Here is a 25,820-nt window from a genome sequence, read left to right on the forward strand (position 1 = left end):
AGATTCTGGCTTGCTTGTTCAATGTTTGATGTGATACTTGGGGACTTAAAACTGGCCAAGTTTTAATCTGTGCATTAAATCCAGGGCATGCTAGCAATAGGAACAATTCGAGATTTTGTCAGAGATTGTCATTTACTTTCATCCAAGAACAATATATACAAAGTAGTGGTCCGGGTTTTGCTTTTCTCATCTCTGAGATGACCATCAGTTGTGTGTGTGTGTGTGTGTGTGTGTGAGTGTGTGTGTGTGTGTGTGTGAGAGAGAGAGAGAGAGAGAGAGAGAGAAAGAAACGAAACTAGAGTGCTAGAATTACTGGGGGGGGGAATAGTTTGCTTCTAATTTCTGTTCAAATTGCTTTATTCTGATTGTCTCTGGCTGTCTTGGCATTTCTATGTTAAAGACAGTAAGTGATGCATGATATCTCCATGAAAATCAGTCTTAAGTCCGATCCCACATTCCCTGCGCACTAGAGATTCCCTCTGTGGGTGGGTCAGCTGTAAGCATTCTAGGACATGCTAATCCATTGCCGTTTCCCAAGGGAAACTGTATCAGAACAGAGAAAGCAATACCACAGAGCTGCCCCACATGCTTAGGTAGGAAGATCCTTATCGCCTCAATGTTGAGCTGCACACATTATGTGTATTCTAATCCTTTACCATATATTAGCCCTGAAAGGTGGCCAAATAAGTCTCACAGCTGAGGTATAATGGTCCAGTGCTGTCTCATCAAATATATATCTCTCCATTCCCCACATGAGAACAAGAGTCCAGAATGTGCGTGACTTGGGAACAAATGTTGTCTCAAGTATCATCAGCCTGGCAAGCTGCAGAGCTGCGGACTTATTTTATCCCGGCTGGATTTGCGACAGATGCTTCCATGCGAAAGCCATCTCTGAATGGTCGCAAGGTCACATAGTTGCCTACCTAAGGCTGTCAGTACAAGCCAGTTGCAAACCCAAGGCTAGATGTAAACAAAAAAGTGACTGACAGGAATGTACATCTGTTGAGTCAGTCACTGACAGTAAATGACATTTTCTGAGTCCCAGATACCAGCTAGGCCTATGAGTCAGGTATGTTACAGAGACTCGTATTTTTGGTCATTCTTAGATCTACGAAAAATATATTTCTGGAATCTCTCAATCTGGTGGCATAATCTGAGACTTTCACCAATATATCATATCACATATAGTGCTTGATTACACACCACCTAAAGTGATATGTGTGAGCCAAATTGACTGTTACTAGCGACCTTTGGATCCTCCATCTATCTAATCTAAACCTGGAAGCATTCTGTTTGAGGTAACTTTGGATACCTTGAAAGGTTTGAGTGGGGTGCTAGATCTGTGATAGGTCATTCACACATGTCAGTCATCATCTGATGTTGCAGTTAGGCACCCTGTCAGGAGCATGCATGTCTGAACCAAGCCTTAGTGACTGCTCTCCTAGACAAGAGAGCAGATACTGCTGGACTCCAACTCCCATAAGCTCCAGCCAACACAGCCAATGGTCAGTGGCGATGGCCCACAGGTTCCCTAGCCCTTGACTAGAGCTTGCTGCTTGTCCAAAAATGGCCTCTCAGCACATTAAAATCATGTTCAAGTGGGCTGTGTGGAAGTTGTGGGTAAGCCCAATGGACACATTCTCCACAGGTTATGCATTTGGTGACTGTGGGGAAGTGCCTTAAGTGTCAGAAGGTGTCCCACATGTGAACCGATTTATGTGCATTGAGCTCATCCATCAATGGTGGATTCTGGATAAGTGGATTTGTCAGTGGGATTTGGGGGAATATGTGTTTTTAACAAAAGCAGTAGTTCTTTGGAAATCTAATATCAGGAGAACTTAGCAGAAGATTTTAAACGTGTAACGTAGACAGTGGCAGATTTGAAGGGAATGTAGAAGCAGAGCTCCGTGTGGTTGATGAGTCCCTGAGTATATATATATATTTCATTACCTCAGAGATGTGGCTACAAACAATGTGTGTGTGGTAGAAATGTTGAAGAAAACAGAATTTTCATTCATTTTGTTTCTTAATGATGTTCATTTTTGGATGAAGAGAAGTGTTTTCTTTTTGTCTCTCTATGTGCATAATTTATTAGAAATGGAAAGCACACAGTCACGTTCATTTAGGTGAATGGATAGGGGCCCCTGAAATGGGCTGCATGCCCAGTCACATGGACGATAAATCTACTACTGTAGAAAGAGCTGTCTATAACAGCCAGGTGGAGACAGACTTGGGAAGCCGACAGGTGATGTTTGACTGTTTTACTCAGAGTTGACCCACTGAAATTAATGAGCTTGACTAAAGTTAGGTCCATTAATTTCAATGGCTGTACTCTGAGTAAAACTATCACCCAACATTGTTTATGGGGCTTTGGCTGGAGGCAACACTGAAACTATGTTTGGAGAGGGACGAGCGGGAAAGAATGGCATCTCCTTACGTCATCGTTTATAAGCTTAGTTGACAGAGTGCCAGGTGTCATTCCTGTCCTCTTGACTGGGATATTATTTTAGATTATGGACTCCAGATTTGGGATTGTGGGGGTTTGCTGCCACAGTCTTTGCCCTACTCTGGGCAATCGTGCCTCTCGTGTGTGTGCTCACATTATCTGTCCTGTCTGGCCAGCAGTTCCACTGTGACGAAAGCACATTGCTGACACACCAACGCTAATGTTTTGTCACAGCTGCTCTTCTGTCTCTTATTGCTCTGCCTTGTATCTGATTCTTGGCTGGTCCCCCAATGCCTTCTCCTACCCGCACTTGCCAAGAAGTGTGCTGCTGTCAGGGGCAGATTTGGGTAGTCTCTTGTAATATGGTGCCCAGTGAAAGGCCAACATTTGACACCCTCAAATGGATATTCTTTATTTTGCGTCTTCTGAGCTTGGTGCCCTGTGTGTGGGGAACTACCTAAATTTGGTATTGCTGCTATGTTCTGTGCCAGCAGTTCTTAAATCATTTCCAAGGGCAGCCCAATGTACCGCAATGTGTACTACGGTAGTCTAGTTAAGAGCCAGGACATCACATGCAAAGTTCTGGTACAGAAATTACAGCTGCTTTAAACCACCCGATCACAGGAAGAACAATTTGTGGGCTTTGACTTGCCCATTGCAGCTTCATCTCCCTATCTATGTGGCAATGGTTCAACTACTACTACTACTAATTTTATTTATACCCCACCTATCTGACTGGGTTGCTCCAGACACACTGGGTAGCTTCCAGAATATATAAAAACATAATTTAACATTTAACATTAAAAAAACTTCCCACTACAGGGCTGCTTTCAGACGTCTTCTAAAGGTTGTATAGTTACTCCTCTCCTTGGCTCAGGAGTCCTGTAACACCATGAGCAATGAAAATAGGGATGTTCTACCATACCCGCCAACATTTCTCTGATGAAAATAGGGACATCCTAAGGAAAAGCAGAACATTATGGGATCAAATCAGAAACCAGGACAGCTTCTGTAAATCTGGGTCTGTCCCTGGAAAATAGGGACACTTGGAGAGTCTGAGATTTTATTGAAAGTTTTCAACATACAATAGAATAAAAACTAAACCAATCTAGATAAAAGCAGAGAAGAAGAAAAAATGAGAGGAAGGGAGGAAGAGAACAAAGAAAGAAAATAGGAGGGAAAAGACAGACGGAGAAACATAAAATACATTAAAGAGTCCTCTTTCAGGGGTAGATCTTAACCCTTTTCTCACACAAAAGGGCGTGGACCCTCCCAGCTCTCACCTGGCCACTTCCATTTCTTTCCAGCCTTCCACCCTCAGAGTTCTTCCCTTCCATGCCTCTCGTGCAGAATCCTTCATCAGTCACATACCCTCCAACATTTCTCCGATGAAAATAGGGACGTCCCCATTCCATAATGATAATTTTAATATTTATACCCCACACGTCTTACTGGTTGCCCCAGCCACTCTGGGCAGCTTCCAACATATACAAAAACATAATATAACATAAAACATTAAAAAAAAACTTTCCTATACAGGATTGCTTTCTGGCAGATTGGGGATCAGATAACTCCATACCCTTCAACATTTCTCCAATGAAAATAGGGATGTCTTAAGGAACAGCGGGATATTCCGGGATCAAATTAGAAACCAGGATGGCTTCTCTAAATCAGGGACATCCCTGAAAAATAGGGACACTTGGAGGGTCTGTAGTCATCCACCACCTTCCTGTGAGTATCCTCATCAACCCAGCACAGAGGACATCAAAAGATTTTATCATCTGCATGTAGACAACAAACAAACAAACAAACAAACAAACAAACAAACAAACAGGAGCTCGGGAAACATGATTACATGTAGTTAGACCAACAAGGTGGGAGAGTGAGAAAATATCAAAAACAACCTCTGCCCTCTCAAACTGGATCAGCCTAATGAAAATGTGAGTCAATAGGTTTTCAAATTGCCTATGTCGCTTACTCAAATCTCTCCCACGAGACTGCCATCATGGAAATACTGCAAGCCAAAGTAGCAAGTTCTGCCTGTTTTATGGCTGTTGCAATTCCTTCTGCATTAAAAAAAAGGCAAAGCAAAGAAGCAATAATAAAATTTTTGGTGACTTTCGAGCATGCCAAATATCCTGAGGGGAAGAACCATAACAGAGAGGGTCTTTTTTAAGTGGGTCTCCGGAGACTTCTTTAGTACAGTTCAGTGTGGATTATTTATACTTTGTAAAGTGGTTCACTTTGTTATCGCATTGCCCTTAGCTTTTATTGCCCTTTTATTGCCCGGAGTAGAGGGTTTTATGCTGGCTTTGCAGTTTTAAAGGGGTCATTTCCACCTCCATTTTTTTAAGCTCCCAAGAGATTCCCTCTCTCTTCCTCCATTCCCCTCCACCTCTTCTTTGCAAGTGCAATTTGATACTTGGTCCAACATAAAAATAGGTTTGGGCCTTAGAGACTGAACAGACATAGGCATAGCTGTGAAAATTAGTTAACAATTCTTGATTAAAAATTTGTATGTGTTCTGCAAAAATTTTAAGTAAGAAATTAGAGCATTTGAGTAATAATCTCCTTGTGTGGAAATACGAGGAAAATACCAGGCTGCTTTCTAATTTAGGCCCAAACTACACATTACAGTACATGCAAACTTGTGTAATGGAAGCCTGAGGATCCTTTTCTACACACACAAAACTGGAAGGAAGATATTTGGAGCAGAGGAGTAATGTCTAGGCTTAATTATTTTCCTGTTTGTTTCTGTGCTCCTAGTTCCGCCACCCTCAAGCAGCTCCTCCCCAGCAGAGTTTCAGATGTATGTATTTGAAACTGTGTGTTTGTGTGTGTGGGTGGCACAGAGCAATTTAGGGCTGAGAATTGGTGGGTGGAGAAAAATACTAAGCACCCCTTCTAGGCATTCTCCTAACAAAGAAGCATTTCCTGAAAGTGCTGGGAGGGAGACTACCAGCGTTTGTTGCAGACCCTCCAAGTGTCCTGACTTTCCAGGGGCAGTTCTGGAATTACGAAGGTCATTCTGGCTTCGGATTTGATCATGGAATGTCCCTATTTCCCCTGCCAGTGTTGCCAAGCTCAGGGAGGAAGATGAGCCGGCACTTGTCCTGAGAGACGACTGCTGTGGCTGCGAAGGAGCATCCTGCTGCCTCTCCTTGGCCACTGCTGCTGGCCTCGTCCCTTGGCAGCTCATAGCAGTTGCTGAAGAATGGGCCAGGAGGAGGAGGGGCTGCTGCCAGGGAGGTCCAGGGCAGGAACAAAGGGGGCACAGAGCACAAATTTTAAAAAATATTTAGTGCATTTGAGTCTAATCTCCCCCCTTTTCTAAAATTTGTGTGCATTTCTCTTTTTGTAAATTTACCAAAGAATAAAATAAAATTGGAATTAAGGGATTTTCTCTAGACACTGGAGGGTGTGTGTGCTATGACCCGTTGGTGTGGTGGGTGCCACTCACCCTTTTTCTGATAGGAAATGCTCTGTGGGGTAAAGAGGGCCAGAAAGCTGAGAGTTCAAGGTCACAAGAAGCAAAAAGCAGCAAGGTCTGGCAGGAATGACAAATGTTGTATCCAGCAACTGACTGAGGCTGGAAACCCTGCTTAAGAAAACTGGATGCAGCTAGTTCACATCAGGAGCAAGAAGGTTGATCAGCAGCAGGGGGAATCACCCTGACTTTGGTTCCTTCAGGCTGCTGCTCAGCAGGTGAAGCTGATTCCTGGCCCATGACACTACCCCCCGCACCCCAAGGCACCGCCCAACCCGCTGGCTGGGTGCTGGCTTATGGGGGTATCAATGGTGGAACGGCCAGACCAACCGGGGACATGCAAGGCATCTTCCCATGAGCGTTCCTCAGGGCCATAGCCCTTTGAGTCTTCCAAATACTGGAAGCGCTGTTGCCATTGATGGGATTCCAAAATTTGTACCACTTCAAATTCTGGTTCCCTTTCCACCAGGATGGGCAGTGGAGGGGGAGCATCTGGTTGGTGCGTACTGGCAGGGGCCACAGGGGACGAGCAAGGCACGGTGGAAGAACGAATGTATCTTTTAGGAAGCTGGGAGCTTGACCTGGTCGGCCATCTGATTGATCACAACCTCCCCAGAAAGGGACCGAGGAACCGTGGCCCCAGTTTCCATGAAGAGTTCTGGATGGGCAGATGCCGAGTGGAGAGCCAGACCAAGCCAGATGTTGCCGATGGTGGTCAGCGAAATGCTTGTAATCATCCATTGCCCATTGGAGCTGCTCACATAGAATCTGGTGGATGGCCCGCAGCTCCTGCAAAAACTGATCTGCCACCGAAGTGTGGAAGGAGATGACAGCAGGGAGAAGAAGATGGGGTGGAACCCATAGTTGCCAAAACACTGGGACAGGAATGTCGAGCATTGTTACAAGAGAATTCAGCTGCCAGGAGTGAGATCCAGTTGTCCTGATGGAAATTGGCAAAGCACCAAAGATACTGTTCCAGGATCCCGTTTATGCACTCTGTTTGCCCATCCGATTGAGGGTGGTCAGCAGAGGAGAGATGGAGCTGCACCCCCAAACCCTTCAGAAAGACCCACCAAAAGTGCACAGTTACTTATGGTCCTCTATCGGACAGCCGCCACTACAGCAGGCCGTGCAAGTGGAACACCTCCCTCAAGAAGAGGTTGGCAGTTTCTTGGGCCAAGGAGAGGCCAGTGCTAGGGACAAAATGCACCATCTTGGTCAAGGTATCCACCACTACCAAAATGGTAGCCGTGCCTTGGGATTGAGGCAGGTCCATGATAAAGTCCAGGGAAATGGTCTACCAGGGCCGTTTAGGTATTGGTAAAGGTAGAAGGTGTCCTGCTGGCTTGCCAGGGGTGCCTTTAGTCCGACAACAGACAGAGCAGGAGTTCACATATTGCTCCATCTCAACCCAAAGATGAGGCCACCAAATGAAGAGTTTTGAAGCATCTGAAATACCCTGCTGGAATTGTCATGACATATCTGCAGAACAGTTCACCACAGTGGACCAGGAGGCACATAATAATGGCTCCAAAACTGCAGCAGGTCCTGGTGCACCATCCAATAGCGAGGAGTGTGTCCAGTCCGGTCAGACAATTCTTGCCGCTGGTGCTGCACATAGGCGTCCTGCTGTTGCTCCTCCCACAGCTCCCAGAGAAAGTTCCCATGAACCCGGCCCATAGCAAAGATGGCAGGAGGCAAGATCGTGGCTGTACATAATGCATTGTCATACCACTCACACTCCAGCTTTGCTAGTTCTGGCTGCTGGAAACATAGGTGGCATTGAAATCAAAGAGGAAGAACTGGGACTAGTGGATCTTGTGCTGACTCAAGTTCTTGGCTGACTAGAGATGGTCTAGGTTCCCATGGTCCACCTGAACTGGATAATGGGTCTCCGCCAACAAATGACACCATGTCTCAAAGGCCACTTTGATAGCCAATAGTTTCTTGTCCCAAATACCATAATTCTGCTCTGCTGGTTGAAGTGTTCAGGAGTAGTACCCACAGGGGAAGAGCCTTTGGGTCAGCCTGCAGTAGCACCACCCCTACCGCAACATGAGCATGTTGGTCAAGCTGAAAGGCATTATGGTAGTGCCATATTGTGTCCAAGACACTGTCTTCAATTCATCACCCTCATGGATGCGCAACCAGCCAAGTCTTGGGGGGGGGGTGTTTCTTGCCTGGAGGCACTCTGTATGCAAGGTTCAGTTCCGTCCTAAGGTGAGGAATATCTGAGTTCATGTAGTCAGACAGTCCGGGGGTCAAGAAAGCAGAGAGTCCAAGGTCACGAGCAGCAAGGTCTGGCCAGGAACGACAAATGTTGTTTCCAGCAACTGACTGAGGCTGGAAACTCTGCTTAAGAAAACTTGGAACCAGCTGGTTCACATCAGGAGCAAGAAGGCTGGTCAGCAGCAGGGGGGAGTCTCTTTGCCTTCTGCTCCTTCAGGCTGCTGTTCAGCAGGTGAAGCTGATTCCTGGCCCATGACACCTATTTTCATCTGAGGAAAGTTGAAGGCGTTGTTGTTGTTGTGGTGGTGGTGGTGGTTGTTGTTGTTGGCATTCATCTGTCTCAAGAGGCAATGCAGGAGTGTGCTTATGGGGGGTGAAGTCAAACTGTTGGACAGTTTGGTAGCTGTAGCTATAGAGCTCTGTAGCTATAGAGACCAATATGGGAGAAACATGTTTGTTACTGCTGGGGCAGATGAACCATGAGATTTTATGAGGTGCCAAACTAGTCAGCTTTGAGTACTGTGCACCTTTATTTGGGGAGGAAAGTGCCATTTGTAATTCTGTCTCAAGCAGCAGAACGTATCGGGCTGGCCCTGTATACCCCCCTGGGTATACCTGGGAATAACCTACAATAAAGTCAGTGGGGCAGACTTCAGAGTAGGCATATATACATTCTCACCTTCATGGAAACCCTATGCCAAAGGCCAAGTCGCAGTTTCATGGCTGAGCAGAGAACTAATTGGGACTTGCCCCTATCCAAACCCCAAGCTTCCTACTTTAGCTTTAACGAACCCCTCCCCAATCACATATCCTTTAAAAACATGTGTGTTTGTGAAGGAATCTCAATACAGTGGTGCCTAGACTTACGAATTTAATCCGTTCCGAAGGCACCTTCGTAGGTCGAAAAATTCGTAAGTCGAAAAGCGCCATTGGAAACGCGATTTCCCATAGGAATGCATTGGAAACGGAAAAATTCGTAAGTTGAAGCAACCCTATCTAAAAATTCGTAAGTTGAAAAAACCCTATCTAAAACCGCTGCGGTTGCCGTTCGGATGTCGAGAAATTTGTAAGCGTGCGGCCATTTGCCCCATTTGTAAGTCGAAAAATTTGGTTGTCGAGTCGTTCGTAAGTCGAGGTACCACTGTAGCTCTTTTTCTTTCAAAGTATTGTACCTCTTTGCTTGAGAGTTGAGGCAGACCATGTGACTTTGCAGAAGGAATATGTGTACTTGCAACCCCCCCGGTGTTTACTTTGCCAGGAGTACAGTTCTTGCTCTGCATTACATTTGGCACTTGAATTGTCATTGTGACATGGCAGGTGTCTCACTCCCCACAGCCCCATCGATAGAAACGAGCATCACTCATAGTAGGATTAGGTTTTATATCAGACAGCGCTGTGGTTTGCAGACTTTCTACTTCCAGAGGACCCTGAACGTACAGTTTGCCAAGGAATCCATGTATGGAGCAGGTTCTGGGTATCTGGCCTGTTCTTGTGGAATGTCAGGCAGGGATACTAGACCTCATGGTTGCTCTGCGTGAATGGAGAACGCCCAATTCTCCACTGTGACTTCAGGGTATGATTTTATAACCTTGCCTTCTCTTACCCACCCACTTTTAAAATAGAGGGAATTCATTCACGTGAACCCCTCCTACCTGCAGCATAAAATTCAGGCACAGCTTTTACCACCTAATCTGTTTTGTGTGGCGACGAGGTTTCTAACATATCAATATATCTCAGAACTGTTAGACATGACTGGAAGGGAAGTGGAAGCAGAATACTGAGCAACTTTTCTCCTGCGAATGAGATTTAATCAGTTCTTCAGGTAAAGGCATCTCCCCCCAAAATCCCCAAAGTGTGTCTCTTTCAAAATCAACATGAGAAGCAGTACTGGCAACATCTGTGCATTTGTTTCAAAATACAAAGGAATTTGTATTTGCCTTTGAATCTCATATCAATGTAGTTTTATCAGCAAAAGAATAGCAAGGTGTTTTACTGATAGGCTTCTTGATTAACTAGAAATATGAAATATAGCTAAGTGAAAAGGCGTGAAAGAAATAGTCAAGCAGATAGTAGAAAGCTGACCTTTCTTCATGAGGTCAAGTAGCTTTATTGTGATTTAACACTACAATACAGTAGATATCCATAAAAAACTCTATAGTGTATATAAATTATTCCTTCCATTCAGCTTTTTTTAAAATGTCCATTACAACTTTGGTACAATGTGGTTTTGTTATATATTTTTTAAATACTTTTCGCTTCACAAACTCAACACAAAGTACAAAACTAATCTGAATTAGGGATATTATAATCTACACAGTGGTGTTCAGTGGTAGGAAAAAAATCTTACCTCAATGATTTCATGTCACTAGCTAAGCTATAAAGGCAGACCTAGCAGACATGACAAAAATATGCACCATTAACCAGCGAGAACAACTTATTACATTTTGTTGTTGTTTTTACATATTTCCAGCAGCACTGATTCTATGCCCTCAGCTGATAACTCTTGTTGTGTTCCTCATTTCGTTTGAAGGCCATGAGATAGTTGTCATTAAAAAAAACAAAAAAACCCAGCTACCTTTTATATATTGGTACTAAGGATTCACAGTTTCAGTACTTGACCTGCCATCCAGCATTGTTAATATTTGCACAGTTTGTCCTGCAGTTGGCAGAGATAACTGATGGAACATTATTAGAAGGACAGTGTTGTGCAATCAATCGGAGATTATTCTGTGGGGAAGGAGGTATGACATTACAGTAAACAGGCATTCCAGTGGCTGAAAGTGTTCCTTGACCTGATTGATTAGGTAGCATGAGTGGCTGTTGATACGACTGTTGTGGCAGTCCTTGAGAACCCTGGGTCATTGGCACCTAAAAGACAAGAAGCAAATTTAGGGTCTTCATACTGTAGCTCATCTCTAAAATTCCTAACAAGTTTTCTTTCCTTCCGTCTTGCTTTCTTTCATAATTGGTCTCCGCCTTTGACTCATGTCTGAGTATGAAATGTCCGGTCTTTAGACTGGGGTGCATGCTAGTTCACCAGTAGCTGAAGAATTTAAGGAGTGAACATATTGTTTCCTGTATGCTTGGGCTGACAGGTAGGGAGAGGGAGGCAGAAGAGACGGGAAACTGAATGTGCATTCATATATAGTGCTGAGCTGAGGAGATTAAAATGTAGTCCAGTATGTATAGTTATAACAACTCAGTTCTCTTTGCATACGAGTTTCTTCCAGAAATAATTAGTTCTGGAATAGCCCCTCTTATAGGCCCACTGAAGTGGCAAAGACTTAGGATATGGCTTTAAAACCAGAATACTGGACTAGACATCAGTTTAGTGAACTGGTAGAGTGTTCTAAATGGAATTGGTGCAATTCTCTCACTGGATGAGAGAGAGTCACACAGGTGATGGTTCTAGACTTATGGATTTGTCTTGAAATTTATTGTTCATGAGATCAGGAAACAAGATTCTCCCCCTACTGAGTGTTAGCATAGACATACATGAACCATTGAAGCTCTACTTTTCAGATTGTGTAATATTTTCCACCTCTGACTTCCGAAACAAGTATCTGGGGAGGTGGCATGTTGCTTGACCAGGAGATGCTATTTTGTTGGCAGTGTGACACAAAAGCAAAGCTGTAGAAGCAGAATAGCACAGAGCTATGTTTTAGGGACACAGGTGGCACTGTGGGTTAAACCACAGAGCCTAGGGCTTGCCGATCAGAAGGTCGGTGGTTTGAATCCCCGCGACAGGGTGAGCTCCCGTTGCTTGGTCCCTGCTCCTGCCAACCTAGCAGTTTGAAAGCACGTCAAGCGCAAGTAGATAAATAGGTACTGCTCTGGTAGGAAGGTAAACACCGTTTTCGTGTGCTGCTCTGGTTCGCCAGAAGCGGCTTAGTCATGCTGGCCACATGACCCGGAAGCTGTCTGTGGACAAACACCGGCTCCCTCGGCCTATAGAGCGAGATGAGCGCGCAACCCTAGAGACATCCGCGACTGGACCTAAAGGTCAGGGGTACCTTTACCTTTTATGTTTTAGTGCAGTTCTCAAATGCAGAATCAACAAATTACTTTTCAATACCTCAATCTCTGTTATTCTGAACTTGAGAGGGGTCCAGGAAACATGTGGAGCTCAGAGAATTAAATCATGTTCTGACTTTTAAATGATTAAAAATATCAGATCCTAAATGGAGGATGCCTAACCTCTATTACCCGATGCCCTTGTCTTTTTACTGCTTGTGTAGATTGACATTATTAACAGCAGGGCTGTTTTTCCCCACCATACAATGAAAAATGAAAGGAGGAAGTGCTGGTGGTTCTGTATCTCAAATGTGGCACAAGGGCAAGAAAGGTGTTTTATCTGATTGAATGAATTTTGTAGCTCCCAGTCAAAATGCAGAATGGAAATATGTCGTTGACAGAATGGCTCAAAATGGGGCTGATAAGATAAATGGCCCTCAAATGTTGGTATTAAAGCCACTAGTCAAATAACAAATACTTTTTACACATCATTTGAAAATTACAATTAGATTCATTGGGCTCTAAACCAGAGTTTTAAACAAGGGGTAAAGGGCAGGTATTTTTCTGCTTTCCCACTTTCAGAAAAGATAGTTCTTGAACTAAGTTGAGTGGCAAATGTGAAACTATTTAGAAACACAGTTCTTGATTTTATTAAGCATATTTCAATATTTGTAATAGCATGTTTTTATGTGTATGTTTTGTATTTTGCTGTTATTACCTCTTGTAACAGGAAAAAATATATACAGACCAATTGGATTTCCAATTTATTACTTGAAGGAACTGTACGGTGGTGGTGATTTTTTACTCCCAGATTTTCAGCTTCAAATAATTTGATGTAGGGACACATGGACTTCTTATGGAATGGTATTAGCCTTTATTTTAGCAATCCACATGCCCAAAATGAAGACATTCGATATAGATGCTTTGTACCTGATACGACGACATGGTGGGGTATTGGACCATCATGCCTTGCACCTGATTTCCCTGTTGATTATTCATTAGGTTCTGACTTTGGGGAGGCTGTTGCATTCCCATTAGTCCTTGGAACCCTTGTTGTTGATTAGGTAGGACAGACTGGTAACCTGAAATGACAATACATAACATCAGATGAGAGTTGCACTTCAGAAAAGGCAAACCTAGTTTGCCATATAGGCTCATATACTTCTTTCCCAGGTTCTGCAATATCGGGGGGAAAGAAACCTATTAAAGGGGGAGAAACCAGCCATCAGCAAAAGATAACTCAGCAGCAAGTGTAGAGTCTTTGCTCTTTGCGCTTCCTTCCTTTCTTGAGGAAGACTGATAAAATGTCTCCTAGGCATATTAAGTGGAAGCAGGGATTCCTTCAGGACAGGAGGTGTAGTTACTCACTTAGAAAAATGTATCTTTGACTTTGGATTTCATCTTTGTGCATTATATTGTGGTACAGTGGTGCCTCGCTAGACGAAATTAATTCGTTCCAGGACTCAATTCGTCCTATGAAAATTTAGTCTAGCGAGGCACCGTTTCCCATAGGAATGCATTAAAAGTCAATTAATATGTTCCTATAGGCTCTGGGGGCCTGGCGGCAGCTAGCTATCCTTCCTCTCTTGGCTCGGGGAAGGCAGGCAGGCTCTTGCCTGCCTGCCTTCCCCGAGCCAAGAGAGGTGTGTGCCAGGCCAGGGGGGGGGAGAGAAGCGGAGGTTCTCCCCCCCGCCTCGCCCGACAGAGCCGGCATTTGACGGGGCTTCTGAACCCCGTCAGATGCGGTCTCTGTTGGGCGGGGGGGTAGAGGAACAAAGGAAGAGAAAGCAGCCCTTTCTCTTCCTTCCTCTCCCCCTGCCGCCGACAGCAAGGACAGATCCCGGGGTTCGGAGAAGCACTGCAAGCGCTTCTCCGAACCCCGGGATCTGTGCACGCTCAGCAGCAGGGGGAGAGGAACGATTTCATTCCTCTCCCCCTGCCACTGACAGCTTGCCCGCCACAGCGCGGATCGGATGAGAAGCCTTGTCCGATCCGCGCTGTGTCGGGTGGGGTGAGGGGAAAGCGGAGTCCGCTTCCCCCCCTGCCTGACAGAGCCAGCATAGGACGTGGGTTCAGAAGCCCCGTCCTATGCCGGCTCTGTCAGGCGAAGAAGCGCCTGATGCACTAAGGCTCGGGAAAGCAGGCTGGGAGAACTGCCTGCCTGCTTCCCCGAGCTGTAGCGTATCGGGCGCTTCCTTGCCCGGCATAGGACGGGGCAAGCGCAGCGCGTGGGGCTAACGAGAAAGCGCGCTGGACTCGCCCTTAGGCTGACCTGGGATCGGCTGTCTTAGCGCCACCGCCGAGGCGAGCAGTAGAAAGCAGGGCTTCAAGCCAAGGGGAAGGCAACCGGCGAAAAGTCCCTGCACTGCATGCTTCGGCTCCGGGTGATGGGGCCGAAGTGCGCCGGTGCGGGGGTGTTTCGCTGGCTGCCTTCCCCTTGGCTTGGGGAAGGCAGCCGATGAAAAGCCCCCGCAGTGCTGCACTCCAGGGGACGGAGCCGAATTGCGGTGCTACGGGAGCTTTTCGCCGTATGCCTCCCCATTGGCTCGGGGAAGGCAAACTGTGAAAAGCCCGCGCAGCGCCGCACTTTGGCTCCGGGGGACAGGTGGGGTGGGGAAAAGGTGCAGGCTCATTCCTTTGCCTCCCCCCCCCGCCTGACAGAGCTGGCATCTGACAGGGGTTCGGAAGCCCCATCAAATGCAGGCTCTGTCGGGCAAGGTGATGGTGGGGGAAAGCGGAGGAATGGATCTGTTCCTCTGCTTCTCCCCCCTTCTTCCCACGCTAGTTATCCTTTGTGTTCCGCTGGTCTCTGCCGGTTGCCAGCAGAGACCAGCGGAACACAAAGGGGAACCAACTGCAGCGCGGGAAGAAGGCAGAGGAAGATCAGCTGACAGGCGCTGACAGCTCATCTTCCTTTGCCTTCTTTCCACCCTACAGCTGGTTCCTCTTTTGCTAGATGAATGCCCTGATTTTCTGATCGGAGGTTTTTATGGCCACGCTTCGCAAGATGAAGCGGTGGCCACAGAAAACCTCATCGTATAGCGAGGCAACCTCCGATCAGAAAATCCTTTCGTTAAGCGAAATTTTCGTCTAGCAGGGCACCACTGTATTATTATGTGTAGCGGATTTTGCATTTTCTTGAATATTTCTTGTTTGAGATGTGGATTTTATAAAACCGAAAATCACCAAGAGAAAGACTGAGGCAGATAAGAAAGAAAATGATTAGGCACAAAAACAACAGTTGAAGTGACACTTCTGTTCTATATGCAGACTTTTCAACAGAATTGTCAATCAGGGTGACATTATTTTGGGGTGGCGGGAAGTGACCTTACAATATCAATCAGATATATTTTTTAATGTGAGGCAATCCAGTACACCCAGCCAAATGTGCTGTACATACACAAGTCTTCAAAGAAAAGTTATTAGCTCTTGGTGGAGTGACATTTGCCATGATTTTGTTTGCTTTCTATTTCCTTGCACAATGGAGAGATGCCTAGCAGATGATCGCCGAGTCGTGAGGTATATTGAACAACAAACTACTCATGAATAGAAATTGGGCCGCCATGACACTCATATACTTTCACATTGCAATAGCACACTATTTGCTTGCTGAAGAAACTCTTATTTGCCTGAAGTGAGCTTATTCTCTGAGTGCCACCACAAAGTTGATAGAATGGCACTATGCATACAGTAATTGAAAACAAAGAGAGGCTCAGAGAGAGAGAGGGAGAGAGACCATCACATATTAAATGATGAGCAGTGCTTATGTGAAAATATGCTCAGATTTCAAGCTGTCCTTGGTTCTCTGGCTACCTATTTTAGAAGATGGCAGTATCCAGATTTAAATCTTCCCACCTCTCATTCATGTGCATACTTCCACAGCGCTCCTGTATTTAAACAATATAGTGGGATACCTTTCTTGGAACTGAGCCATGTCCCTGCACCATATTTTGGGGGAATGTATCTATTTAACTCAATTGTAATTGTTTAATGTCATCAAAATGTTTCACTTGTGACGCATGGTAACATGGGTGTTGGTGTTTTCTTTTGTATGGAGGGTAATGTGTGATTGGATTACAGTGGTACAGTACCTCGGTTTAAGTACACAATTGGTTCCGGAAGTCCGTACTTAACCTGAAGCGTACTTTCCCATTGAAAGTAATGGGAAGTGGGTTAATCCGTTCCAGATGGGTCTGCGGAGTACTTAAACTGAAAATACTCAAACCAAAGCGTACTTAAACAGAGATATGACTGTATATGAGAGCGTGTGTAGAATGGTGTATAGAAAATACTGATTTAAGAAGAAGCGATTGAGGAAGAGTGGAAAGACTTTAAACCACAGGTGGTGGGAACTCGAAGTCCCCTTATATAATGTTAAAAGAAAAAGATTGACTATTTGTGTTTCTTTTTATTGTTATGTTACTGTACTTTATTGTATTAGTGTGTTGTTTCCCCCCCTCTTTTTGTGCTTTTTGTTGTTGTAAAACCAATAAAAAATATTTTAAAAAAATAATAAGATGGTCTTCTGCAGTGAAGTTTTTCATAGGGGAATAGTTAGGGCCAGAGGCCCCAGCTTGTGAGGGCAATTAGGGGGGGGGCACACACACATGAGCATCATGCCTCCCTCCCTAAGCCAGGCAGAAGCTTCCTGGGCTTTGGAGGTGCCAAGCTTTAATATGCTAATTTACTAGGGATATTTAGGGGACTAGTCCTCTGACTGCATGCCACTGGCCTTTAGATACATTCCAGCTTGGTAAATATTCATTATAAACATCTGTGCACATAATTTGTTCCAGTGTCCCTATGCCCACGTTGGGATGTAAGACAACCAAACTAACTATGCTGCAACTATGATGTAGAATGGAAGCGAAGGGCCCTGAATTTTGGCACTGCAAAGGGTGCTGCTAAAGTGTGAGACCCCAAGGTTCACCAATGGGCTGAGTCATAGCTGTCAAGTTTTCCCTTTTCTCGTGAGGAAGCCTATTCAGCATAAGGGAATTTCCCTTAAAAAAAAGGGAGAACTTGACAGCTATGGGCTGAGTATAGAAGAAAAATGAAGTTGGAACGAGGACAGTCCTCCACCATTTACAGCTTTAAGAACATTCTTTGCTTGCTACAAAGTATATTACTGACTAGTGTAATTCAGCCCGTTGAGTAAACGGGCGCTAGAACATCCCGGTGTTCGGAGAAATGCTTGCGCAGCGCTTCTCTGGACCCCGGGACCTAGGCCGGGGAGGAGAGGCTCCTTCCCCGCCCTGGCCTGGCTTGGCTGGAGGCGGCACCGGGGCCGGCCGTGAGCCCTGCGTTGGCAAGGCGGGAAGCCCCGTTTCTCCATGGGACACAGACGCCTACCTCGCTGCCGCCACGGCCCCGCCGCTCCTCTCACGGGCCAGGGAGGGTTGTGAGGAGGACCAAGATGGCGGCATCGGGCTCCGGGGCCACGGCAGTGGCGGTGGCTGCGGGAGCCGGACCGGGCTCCTCAAATGCGCCCTTCCTCCCCCCATTCACCTCCGCCGGCCTCCACCCTCGCTTCCCCGATGTGCCCTGCAGTGAGGCGGTGTCCGGCCAGGAGCGGCGGTTGGAGGAGGCAGGGGGGGGAGAGAGTGTGTGCAGTCTCTTCGTCCAGTCCCTGTGTCCGTGGGGCACATACGCAGTAGCGGAGACACAGGGACTGGACGCAGAGACACTTGCACATTATTATATAGGATGTCATTTAGGAGGCGGGATGCGGAACTGCATTTGAACCACACCGGTTCTTCTGCATCAGGGGTCGGCAAGGTTGACCTCACCTGGGCCGGTTCACTCCAGCAGAGATTTCTCCATGGGCTGGATCGTGTGTGTGAGAGCAAGCGTGCGGGCCTGTGATTTCCAGTGTCTGCACAGACGCGATTTCCGGCACCACGGAAGTGAGTCCCCGCGCTGTGCTGGTTGCGCACGGGGACTCGCTGAGTGGGCGGCTCATGGGCCGGTTAAACAACCCCCATGGGCCGCTTGTGCCCTATGGACCTTAGGTTGCCAGCCCCTGTTCGGCATGCTCAACTCTGCATGCCGTTGTGGCTTCGTATTTTTAGGTAGCCTAGATATCAGTATGGTAAGGAAAGGACAGGGGCAAAATAAAGGGAGGATGAAACTTATTCAAAGTACTTATACGTGGCAGTGTATGGTGGAAGAAGTAGAAGTATGAAACAGTTTTTCCTCCATGCTTTTGCTCTTCCTCATTAGCTTTCATACTACATCTAGTGTACTCCTTGAAAGCCTCTTTACTATCCCCCGAGAACATACATACAGGGCTTATTTTCCAACAGCAGTACACATCAGATGAACCACCCTATTACTGCAAGCTCCGGGGCCTCTTTACTGCAATTATATCATCCTCCATGTTATATCTGCTACAAAGACAGGGTGTTCCCCCCCCCTTAATCAGGGCAAACATGAGACACATTGTTAAATGGCCAGAGAAATGAGCCGTGCATGGATTTTCAATGAGTGCCTCCGAGGAAAAAAGGGAGCATTGGATTTCCTGTGTAAATGGACGAGGTTGTCATCTTATTGAGGTAATTTTCTGAGCTTTTATGATCCGTATCACTATGCAGACAGTCAGAAAATTTAAAGCATCCCCAGAGGGAGAGTTGCTGTATGAAAGGCTCAACACTGTTTTAATTTCTTAATGAGCCTATGGTGCTTAATAGACAAAGCACAGCAGTTGCACACCTCTGCCAGCCATGTAATTAAAACAGGTTTGGTGCTTTCAGTATCTCAATCTAATCCTTTTGCAAATAACAAGTCTATTTTGGAAGGGCCAGCCCCCCCTTCCTCTTCTAGATTTAGACTTGGAGGCAAATGTGAGCCCAAAATCCCAGGCCTGAATTCTGCTTTCTTTTAAGATAAAGGATTTTACTGGCCTTTGCAGACTAGCAGATTTAGCTTTGACTTTAGCCCTGGGGCAGATTCTGAGGCTTTTTAATCTATTCATATAAACGTCCATGCCACAAAACAGTAAAATCCCCCCCTACCCAAGTCTAAGTGGCTTAGGAAAAGATAACCCATTGTCAAGAGTGATTTACAGATTTTAGTACCACGCTGTCACCATGGCCTTCAGAAACACTCCACAAGTACCAAAGCATTGCAGGGCCTCTGGTTTCTTTCACTTACAAGTGCCCACCACACAAGCCTCGTGTAAGTCATTCTATACAAATGTGCTACCGGGTCTCTTTGTAAATGGGCTGCCAGGCGCTCTAAAAACACGCATGGGCAGTCTTGCCTAACCTTCTCCCCCCAATTATATTGATCATGTCCTCCCTCAAAGAGTTGTGGTGGCGACCTGGAACTGAACCCTGTGTTGTGGGTGGGTATGATTGGATAGCCTATTGGTTAGGTCCCCTGATGCTGGGTTGAATCAGGCCAATGGGATGCTAGCCAAACTGATCAAGGGACCTATATATGCCCACACACGTGACTCAGAGCTTCCTATTTTGGTCAGTGCATCGGAACACCAGCAACGTGTCCACTGTGAGCCAAAAGAGAGAGCGATCTACCTTCGGTGTTTATGGTGATCTGTTTCCTTTATTCCCTTTATTTTCCCTGTTTTCTCCCTTAGTCAATATCCCCCCCCCAGTTAATTCCCCACCTTGCCTTTCCCTGTTTCTCCCCTTTTCCCCTAAGGGGCTTTGGCCCCTCGAGCCAGAGCTCACCACCGTCTCGCTGGCCAGATGGCTGTGTGTGGTGGCTTGCTCCTTTTTTCCTGACCTGCAGCTTTAGCATCAGGGGTTCGAATTTGCTTGACGCCGAGTAAGACATTGCAGAGAGTCCCGTCTCCTAGCGGCCGCTTGGAATTAGTGTCTGGGGGCTGTGGGGAATTTCACCAGGCTTGGGAACCCACCCCCCTCCTTATTCGCGCCTACGCATCCGCCATTTCTGTACCTTCTTTCAGGGGACGTCGCTATTGGCATTTTTGGCGGGAGTGCCATCTTGTTTTGGCGGGAGCACCATTTTAATTGTGCAGTACTATTGAATTTTATTCTGTAGTTTTTCCAATTCTGAGTGTTTTTGCCTGTTGAAATGTGTCCTTGAACTGACGATGTTTCTTGTTTGACTGGGGAGGATGATGAAGAAACTAGCCTAACTGTACAAAGGTAGTATTTACATTCATTGTCCTGCCCACTCTTGCCTCTGGTCTCACCCACCATTAAGACCCTGTTGCCCAGAATGTGGTCCTCCAACAAATAAATGTCCACCAGCACTGTTCTTAAGACATCTCTAAGCATAACCTACATATACACAGTTGAATAAACACATTTAACCAGCTAATTGTCTGATTTATCCACGTACAGTGGTACCTCGGGTTACGAACGCGATCCGTTCCGGGTCGCAGTTCGTAACCCGAAAAGTTCGTAACCCGAAAAAGGCCCGAACCGCCGTTTTGCGCATGCGCAAAGCACTATTTTCACTATTTTCGCGCACGTGCGCGGGGCAAAAACACTTCCGGGTTTGCGCAGTTCGTAACCCGAGTTGTTCGCAACCCGAGGTACGACTGTATAGTGCAATCTTATACATACCCACTTCAATGTGGATTCTTTCTGTGTAATGTCTTATTTTATTGTAAGATAGAGGACAGGGACTTTCTTTTGTGATTTGTAAGCTGCTCTGGGAGCCTTTTCTTTTTTGGGGATGAAGAACAGGATTAAAATAAACTTTCTTCAATTACATAACCAGGGCTGGCTCTAGAAACCGCGGCAAGAAACGGAGCGGGGGCGCTGGAGCGATCTCCGCACCACGGCGCCCGGGCGCCCGACGTGCTTGAGACAGCCCTGTACATAACTAATTAATTGTGCCTACTCCCAAGGAAGTGGTGCAGGATTGCAGCCTCAATGTGTTCAGTCATAGTGCAAAGGGCAGTGTGTGTTAGTGGATGCCATATTTGAGATTCCTGCTTGGAGATACTCGCTACTTTTCAGTTTCAGTCGTTCAGTGGTAAAGCAAGAATAATGAGCCAATTAATAGTGTCATGACTGCGCGATTAAACAAGGCTTGTGAAACACCTAGCACAGATTTTAAAAACTAGTACATTAACATTATATACTGTACATTCACCATCAGAGTAGATTTACAGTAGAGAGTAGCAACAGCACTAAGAGATCTTGAATTCATTTTTCACACCCTCAAATGCCAAAGAACTTCAGTCCTGATAGTCCCAAAGAGATAATATGTACAATGTGACATTAACAGCAATACACACCACACTAGGAGAGATGTTTTAGAATTAGCATGATTTCTAAAATTGAAAAAGGTCTTTGGCATTTCCCAAGATTCAGGAACCTCCTGGTATGTACTACTGTCATTACCATATCCAAATATTCATATTTTTGAAAAGGAGGTTTGAAGAAATATTGCATCTGGCAGGTTGTTAGAATTGTATGTTAAAAGCAACATTGGCACTGGAAGCACTGAAAACTAATTCCAATATTGTGATTAAGCCAGCAGACAAAGAAGGAGCTACATATAGTTATTTTGGATAGAGGGGATTATTTGAAGGGAGTATAAAGGAAATTCAATTATTCTTCCTGCTACATTCATATTAAGCATAATTCTACAAAAGAAGAAGAAGAAGAGTTTGGATTTGATATCCCACTTTATCACTACCCGAAGGAGTCTCAAAGCAGCTAACAATCTCCTTTCCCATCCTCCCCCACAACAAACACTCTGTGAGGTGAGTGGGGCTGAGAGACTTCAAAGAAGTGTGACTAGCCCAAGGTCACCCAGCAGCTGCATGTGGAGGAGCGAAGACACGAACCCGGTTCCCCAGATTAGGAGTCTACCGCTCTTAACCACTACACCACACTGGCTCACAAGATATAAAGATTATTATTAAACTACTGCTACTGGTAAAAGAGGCAGAAGCTTTGGGATATATAAATAAGATGCACAGTATTTAATTACTGTAGATGGTTCCAGTTTGTTACGTATTACCAAAGATACAAAAAATACTCCCTACTCCAGGAACACAGACTGTATCAGGATCTATTTTGGAACCTATACCTTGGTTCCGTTTTGTTTGGATTTGTAAAACTCCTCTCCAGCTAGTTGTTTCTGCAAGGTTCCAGATGCATATTTACAAAGAGAAACATGTGTTTGCAGCCCTGGCAGGGGAAACCCAACACAGGCCAGGGAGATATAGAATAGGGGAAATGATCAGCATGGAAAGGATCAGGCACAACTACTTCTTTTCTACTCAAAAGTTCTTCTTTAAAAGTAAACACCTGCTGCCATGACTGCTACATACATTTATATGCAGCATGCAATTTCCTGAGCTGCTCAATCAAAATACAAAGCCTGGGAAGGCCTTTGTTTACTTCAATGGGAAAATTCCCTTTATCGTAAAATATACCACACCCCTGCAGTGAAGCTTGCCCTTAATGCAGGATTTGGCTAATTTTCTCTGGTGCTAATGATATCAGTATTCTCTCAAATTGTGGAAGATCAAAACACTTTTAAGCTGGTGGCACCCTTCTTAGTTTCACTGAACATAGCAAGTGTGGCAAATATAATTCTTATGTCAAAGACTCATCTATTCGCTAGAGCTGCACAAGAGCAGAGCTTTGAACTAGTATCCTCTGTAGAAAATTATGGTTAGCATATTATCTCCTAATGCTATTGATTTTAAAATGCCCTTTAGTTCTGGTATAGAAATCCCAACCTCCCAAAACTTGTTTTCAGCTAAGCAGCAGTATATTTATAGCAACACTGTCACTAAAAGGGCTCCGTTCACCTGAACTTCCTGAACCCAACATCAAACTACATCATTCTAGGGGGATGTAAGCTTAGCTGTGTAGTGCTGCAGTGCGATGAATACGGCAAAACTAGAGCATCTTTCTGTTAGCTTGCTTCCAACTGAGCAAACTCCTTTCTACTAACCACAACAATACACTAAAGTGGCGATATCAAAATCAAGTATAGTCATCTTAAAACATACTGCATATTTTGGCCATGTAATCTCAAATGTTTGCAAAAGAAGGCCTTTATAATCCTGGCCTCCTCCCCCCTAGTGAAATATTGTCTCTTTCGCAATTTAAACCAGGACCACTAACAGGGGCCCCAGACTCTTAGCTTTATTTAATTTTTTTTAGGTACGTCAACCAGACACTTCTAAAGAAAGTTATAAAACAAAACAAAGCAATTCTGAGGCTTTGGCACTTGGCAGGCAGCAGCATTGCTAAGTACAGTAGAGGTAACCACTTTCCCTGTTGCTAAGCAAGAAGAGGAAGGGATTTTGAACATCCCCACCTGGGACTTAGGAGGCCAGAGCAGCAGAAAAAGCAGCAGAAGATGGACATAGGAGGATAGTGGAGTTGGCTTGTTTATGTACTTTCCTTATGTCCACATTATTTCATTCAATCTGCAGTGGGGTGCCTGTACAGAATTAGACGCAACTGGCTGGCTTTGCTTCAGTAGGCAGTAAGTCCTTTGAAACAAATTATGCTTTCTTCCTACTAGAGAAAAAAAAATGGTAATATTGCAGTGTGTCTTTCCTCAATTATCCATGTCCCCCCACCAGCCGCTACTGGTCTGCTATTTATTAATATACAGTAACCATAAATCAAAAAGTCTGGTAACCTTAATTGCTCCACCTAGTCTCTTCAGCAGGGCATGAAAAAAATACTTTGGGCGGAATCCTTTAGTCATTTACATAAAGGGGAGGGGCGTGGGGGAGGTGACCCCCCGCCCTATTGCGGCGGTGTTAACAGGGTTCCCGTAATCGGGCCTAAAGGGGGGGGCATTTGGCGATGCCAATTGGCTGTTATTGCCCTCCCCTTCCAGCGGCGGCGATCAAGGGGGCCAGGCTATCTGCTTGAACATATGTTCCCCCAGAGCTAGCCCAACCCCCTCTCATGTTGGACAACCCTGAAGATCACCCCACCCCCGGCTGGGGGCTGGGAGGGATATACGCCCAATGCCCAATGTCTTCCTACATCTGAATTTTAATAAAGTTGTGGTCAATTTTAATCCCATAAAACGTGGTCCTGTGTCATTATTCCGCTCGGGGCTGCCCTGGGGACCGGGGGGGGGGGGACTCCGCCTGGCTGCGCAAAAATATTTTGGTCATGCTAACTCATTAAACTATCATTCAAACAAAAACATACACTGCTGTATGGTAAACTACAGTAGTTTTAATTATTCTTAATTCCACTCTTAATTTCTACCAACGGAAAAAGCCAAAACAAAAGCGCTTGTGGTATGTGTCCATGATTTGCGTAATAAAAACATATATAACAGTATCACAGATTTTTATTTGAAACAAATTTTCTTAAGGTAGGTTGGCATTTCAGCTTATTTTCTTTTCTCTCTCCAAGGGAACAGTAGGTAAGATCAACCCTGTGGCTTATGTGAGGAAATTCAATGAGAGATGGCTCCTAGGAGATGTGGCATTATTAACAAGAACATGAAACAGGGCACAGTTGAACAATTTGAAGATAAATGATCACACTTGGGTTGGTTTGTATTTTTTTGCCATCAGAGTAGGGAACGCGAGAGAGCTTTCATTTGACACAATTATATCTGAGTAGGTATTTAAATGGGAAAGAAATGAATGGAGAAATATGGATTCAAGCAAGCTAGGGAACCACTTCCCCAGTGCAAGAAAGCACCTTTTCTGTTCTTTTTCTCATACAAAAAAAAAAGCACTTCCAAAACGCACTGCAGCTTTGAGAATGTCTTGATATTGGAAAATGGTTTCCTATTGAAATCCAACCTTGCGCCTGCTGTTTCTGGGCTTTATGCTCCTTCAGGTACCCTTCTGTTTCTATGCTTCAAAATAGACTTTTTTATTAAGTTAAATATTAAGGGTACCTTTTATATAACATGAAACTCAAGGCAGCCACAGAATTCTGAAAAGAAACATTCATTTTTGTTTTTATTTTATTTAAAATTGAGCCTTTCTGGGGCTGTGACCGTAAGGCGAAGCAACTGCAATTATTTTCGCTTGCAACATTCTAAATCAGGGGCTTCAATTATAGCAGTATAATTTAGGCAAATCGGCTTGTCTAGAATCCTGGAAACTATCTGTAGCCCTAAACCTGGCACAAATGCATTAACAGTGCAATCCATGCATGAATATCAGAACTAAATGAGTACAACATTCCAGGTCAATGTGTACTTACTTAGGAGTAAGCACAATGAAGCTCAGAGGAACTGACTTCAAAGCAAACATCTACATGGGAACAATGAAAGCTAGTGAGAGCACTGGTTCCATCTAGCTCAGTATTGTCTACACAGACTGGCAGCAGCTCTCCAGAGTCTGAGGCAGGAAACATTGCCAGCTCCACCAGGAGATGCAAGGAACTGAACCTCAGAATGTTTGCATACAGACCTAGCACTGAGCCACAGCCCTTGAACACTGCCTAGGCAGCTGTTTTCAATATTCTGAAATCCTTGGATTTTATGAGACAAAGGTGTCACCCAGCCAATAAATGACACAAGCAAGAAATGTTTCATACTGCTGAGCTCACTAACGCCAAAGGACAGTCTGCGGCTTTGTGGAGATGAGGGTAATAAAGATGTTTCAACCAAAGCCAGCATGGTGTGAAACAAAAAACAATTTTGCATTGTTTGCAAATGCAGTCTCTATAAGCTATGTTCCCAAAATATGAT

General features: G+C 45.1%; 1 protein-coding gene across 8 annotated transcripts in view; it reads right to left on the reverse strand.

Moving 5' to 3' along the window:
• Positions 1–9,955: 9,955 nt before the first annotated feature.
• The window catches only part of ARPP21 (cAMP regulated phosphoprotein 21), a 228,825-nt gene continuing 212,960 nt past the window's right edge, over positions 9,956–25,820 (reverse strand). For all 8 annotated transcript variants that reach the window (XM_035129801.3, XM_035129800.3, XM_035129799.3 and 5 more), the window contains 2 exons: positions 13,107–13,258; positions 9,956–11,030 (listed from right to left, as the gene is read on the reverse strand). In XM_035129801.3, the coding sequence (XP_034985692.3) occupies positions 10,770–11,030; positions 13,107–13,258 (413 nt within the window). In that variant the 3' untranslated portion in view covers positions 9,956–10,769. The remainder of the gene's footprint in view (positions 11,031–13,106; positions 13,259–25,820) is intronic.

This window comes from Zootoca vivipara, chromosome 11 (assembly GCF_965207765.1).
Source record: "Zootoca vivipara chromosome 11, rZooViv2.hap1.1, whole genome shotgun sequence".
Lineage (NCBI taxonomy): Eukaryota > Metazoa > Chordata > Lepidosauria > Squamata > Lacertidae > Zootoca > Zootoca vivipara.